Below are 3,838 nucleotides of genomic sequence, written 5' to 3' on the forward strand. Positions count from 1 at the left end.
GATTATCTGCTGATGATTTATGTCGTAAAACTTATTTGAACCAAGACCCCTGGAGTGACGCGGATTATTGCTACATATATCCATATCACACCGAAGGCACCCGGGGCAGCCGAACCTTATTCATTGGAGTGCTGGTTCTCTACAGAAGTGTGTGTATATATATATATATATATATATATATATATATATATATATAAAAAGCACTTACCCCCCTTGGTTGTAGAAGGATAGGAACCGGCACACGGGTGGATGGTGAAGAAAAGTTGATTTATTGTACAAACATGATTGCACACAACGACAGCTGTACACCTGACAGCTGTTTCAACCGAAATAAACGGTTTTCATCAGAGGTTTATTTCGGTTGAAACAGCTGTCAGGTGTACAGCTGTCGTTGTGTGCAATCATGTTTGTACAATAAATCAACTTTTCTTCACCATCCACCCGTGTGCCGGTTCCTATCCTTCTACAACCAAGGGGGGTAAGTGCTTTTCATGTCCTAAAACTTTATGTTCCTGGCACCGGGATTTTTTTCTATTTAGAGTGCCATCCTGCAAACCAAAAGTCTATATATATATATATATATATATATATATATATAGTCCCGCATTATGCCTGCTGCACTCCACGTAAATAAAAGAATAAAAGATCAATGAGTTTTGTTTTCCGTTTCATTTTAAAGAATGCCTTGGAAAAATGGCACAGCTATAAAGGAATTTATTCTTCTTGGACTTTCCAGTAATCCCATGACACAAGTTATTCTTTTCTTTGTCTTCTTGGTTGTGTACATGGTCACATTATTTGTAAACATCTCCATCATTTTTCTAATTGTGACTAATGTCAGCCTTCACACCCCTATGTATTTCTTCCTGGGCAACCTCTCCTTTCTGGATCTCTGCTACTCATCTTCCACTGTGCCGAGGATGCTCAAAGATCTGATGTCGGTAAAGAAAATTATCTCTTTTGCTGAGTGTGCAACACAAATGTATGTTTCTCTTTCCTTAGGGCTAACAGAGTGTATTTTGCTTGTTGTAATGGCTTATGACCGTTATGCAGCTATATGTTATCCATTACATTACACTACCATCATGAGTAAGACGGTTTGCGTGAGACTCGTCATAGGCACATGGATATGTGGTTTTTTTCTTTCTATTCCCCATGTTACTCTTACACTCAATGTAAATCTTTGTAACAAAAATGAAATTAATAATTTTTTATGTGAAGTGCCAGAAGTATTATCATTGGGCTGTGAAAACATTTTATTTATCGAATTTATTATTTTTATTGTTGGTGTGATTGTTCTCATGGCACCAGTCACATTTATTGTAATATCTTATAGTCAAATAATTGTATCTATCTTAAAAATTAAATCTTCAGCCGGGCGGCGGAAAGCTTTCTCCACCTGTGGGTCTCACATGGCAGTTGTGACAATATTTTATGGCTCAGCTATGGCCGCCTACATGAAACCTAGGTCAAGCTCTCTAACAGGAACAGACAAATTTATTGCTATATTTTATGTGATTATTACACCAATGCTGAATCCTTTAATTTATTGTCTTAGGAACAATGATGTTAAATCAGCCTTTCTTAAATTAAAACAATAATTTTTTTCTACTTTAAATTAGTGGTTAGATTGAGAACATAACAATATTAAGTTAAGATTAGTATTTTACTGTATAGTATGTTACTTTTTGAGGAATAATTTGCACTGAATAATATGCATTAAAAAATCTATGGTACAGATGTGTTCTTCTACACTGTATCAGGAATGCAATATGATCACAGCACACCATTCCCCATTTGTTTGCATCACTGCCTGGTCCCATCGAAGTGAATGGGATATGGGTGCATGCCAGCTACTATTCACTTCATCTGGATTTGAGCATGTTCAAGAAGGTAAAATGACTTATTTGTTTATATTACATATTTACATGGACCATCATGTTTTCAACCGCAGAAATGTTGCTGAACAAAGTATGGCAGAACTGGCTTTTTCTTTGTGATGGACAATTTTAAGATCCACACTGCACCACCAAACTGAAAGGTCCTATGAAAGTAATGGAAAGAGATTATTCATTTTTTATAGTGTTTGTTGGATTCTTTTTAGCCTGTATAATTATCATACAATAGCAATTTGAAATTGCAATAAAAAAAATTGTAATTTATTTATTTAATTATTTATTTATTTACAGTTGTTCTTTTTTATATATAGCTCAGCATATACCATTGCCCTTTACAATTGGAAACAGTGATAAAACTAATTGGGTTCTAACTGGGTTGTAACAAAGCAGCATAGAGGTAGAAGGGCCATGCTTGCAACTATACAATCTATAGGGATAATAGGCAGTCCCACCAGATTACAAGACAGTCCTGATAAAATGCAGTTAGATATGAATGCTACAGGAAGTTATGTGGGGGTTTTGGAAATTGATAAGCTGCCTGAAGAGGTGAGTTTTTAAAGAAAACTTGAAAGTTTGGAGGTTAGAGAAGAATCTTAATGTGTGTGGAAGGGCATTCCATAGGGTTGGTGCTGCCCGAAGAAAGTCCTGCAATTGTGAATGGGATCTAGTAATGAGTGTGGATTCAGGTTAATGAGTGTAGTCAGGTTAATGGAATTGGTACTTGAGTAGTTTCGCGGCGCCACTAGATAGGATACTAGATAGGATACGATTTAGTATGCGATTTGACATAAGATATCGCATAAGATATAGTATAAGATTTACTATCCATTTCATTACTCCACTATCCACTAGGGCGTGGAGTTGATTTTATATAGCGTGGCGAGCGCAGCGAGCCACCGAGCCCGAAGCGTGGCGAGCGGACACGGATGTTGTTTCAAAGCAAGTCACCAATATCGCATGCCATTTGCATTCAATTCCATAAAATACATTCCGTGTACGCTCGCCACGCTTCGGGCTCGGTGGCTCGCTGCGCTCGCCACGCTATATAAAATCAACTCCACGCCCTAGTGGATAGTGGGGTAATGAAATGGATAGTAAATCTTATACTATAACTTATGCGATATCTTATGTCAATTCGCATACTAAATCGTATCCTATCTAGTATCCTATCTATCCTATCTAGTGACGCCGTGAAACTACACAAGTACCATGGAATTTTATGTAAGTAGAAGTATTTTATATTGCATAGTAATAATTACTGCAGTTATCCCCTCCAAACTGACAGCAATGTCCAGCATTTTGAAACACACATTTCATTTAAAATGTACCCCTGAGTCTAGGTGTGTCTCCTTTAAAATGGAAACATTTGCTCCTTAAAAAAATGTTGAAGCTGAAGAAGATATTGAGTCCACGGTAATCTAAAGAGAGTGTACTGTATGTGTCAATTTTTTTGTATAATGGGTTAATATTATACCGATTTAGCCATGCTCCCTGTTATACAAGATCTGTAGCAATTGGCATTCTCTAAATAACACATGTGACTCAAAAAAAAAGAGCATTGAATGTCTATGGTGCTGCATAGTGATCTGAGTTTGCTGGACCAAACATTTTTTTGTGGCCATATTGCAGCAACAATGAGTGCAGTTACATCTGTATATTCTGACACTGTAATTATAATGCATCAGTCTTCCACAACTTCTCAAACCATTTGGAAATGTGATGATTTGCATACATTAGAATAATGGTGATATATTTGGATGTGACAATAATGAAGATAATATGATGAATGTGTAGAATTTGAAGAAGATTGCTAGGGTGGTATGGATTGTGTTAAAGTTAGAAAGTCCCCAGAGGTACATCATCATCTACCAGCATCATGGATAGAAATGTTATGCATTCTTCAGTACCATCATCATCGATAACCAGCATCATCGATAACA

General features: G+C 36.6%; 1 protein-coding gene across 1 annotated transcript; it reads left to right on the forward strand.

Moving 5' to 3' along the window:
- The first annotated feature begins 680 nt into the window (after positions 1-680).
- Positions 681-1,601, forward strand: LOC146021283 (olfactory receptor 2B8-like). The gene has a single exon (XM_083155077.1). It carries the CDS (start codon positions 681-683, stop codon positions 1,599-1,601), a length of 921 nt encoding a protein of 306 aa, XP_083011203.1.
- The last annotated feature ends 2,237 nt before the right edge of the window (positions 1,602-3,838 follow it).

Source organism: Crinia signifera, chromosome 7, assembly GCF_055691185.1.
Source record: "Crinia signifera chromosome 7, ASM5569118v1, whole genome shotgun sequence".
NCBI classification, from domain to species: Eukaryota; Metazoa; Chordata; class Amphibia; order Anura; family Myobatrachidae; genus Crinia; species Crinia signifera.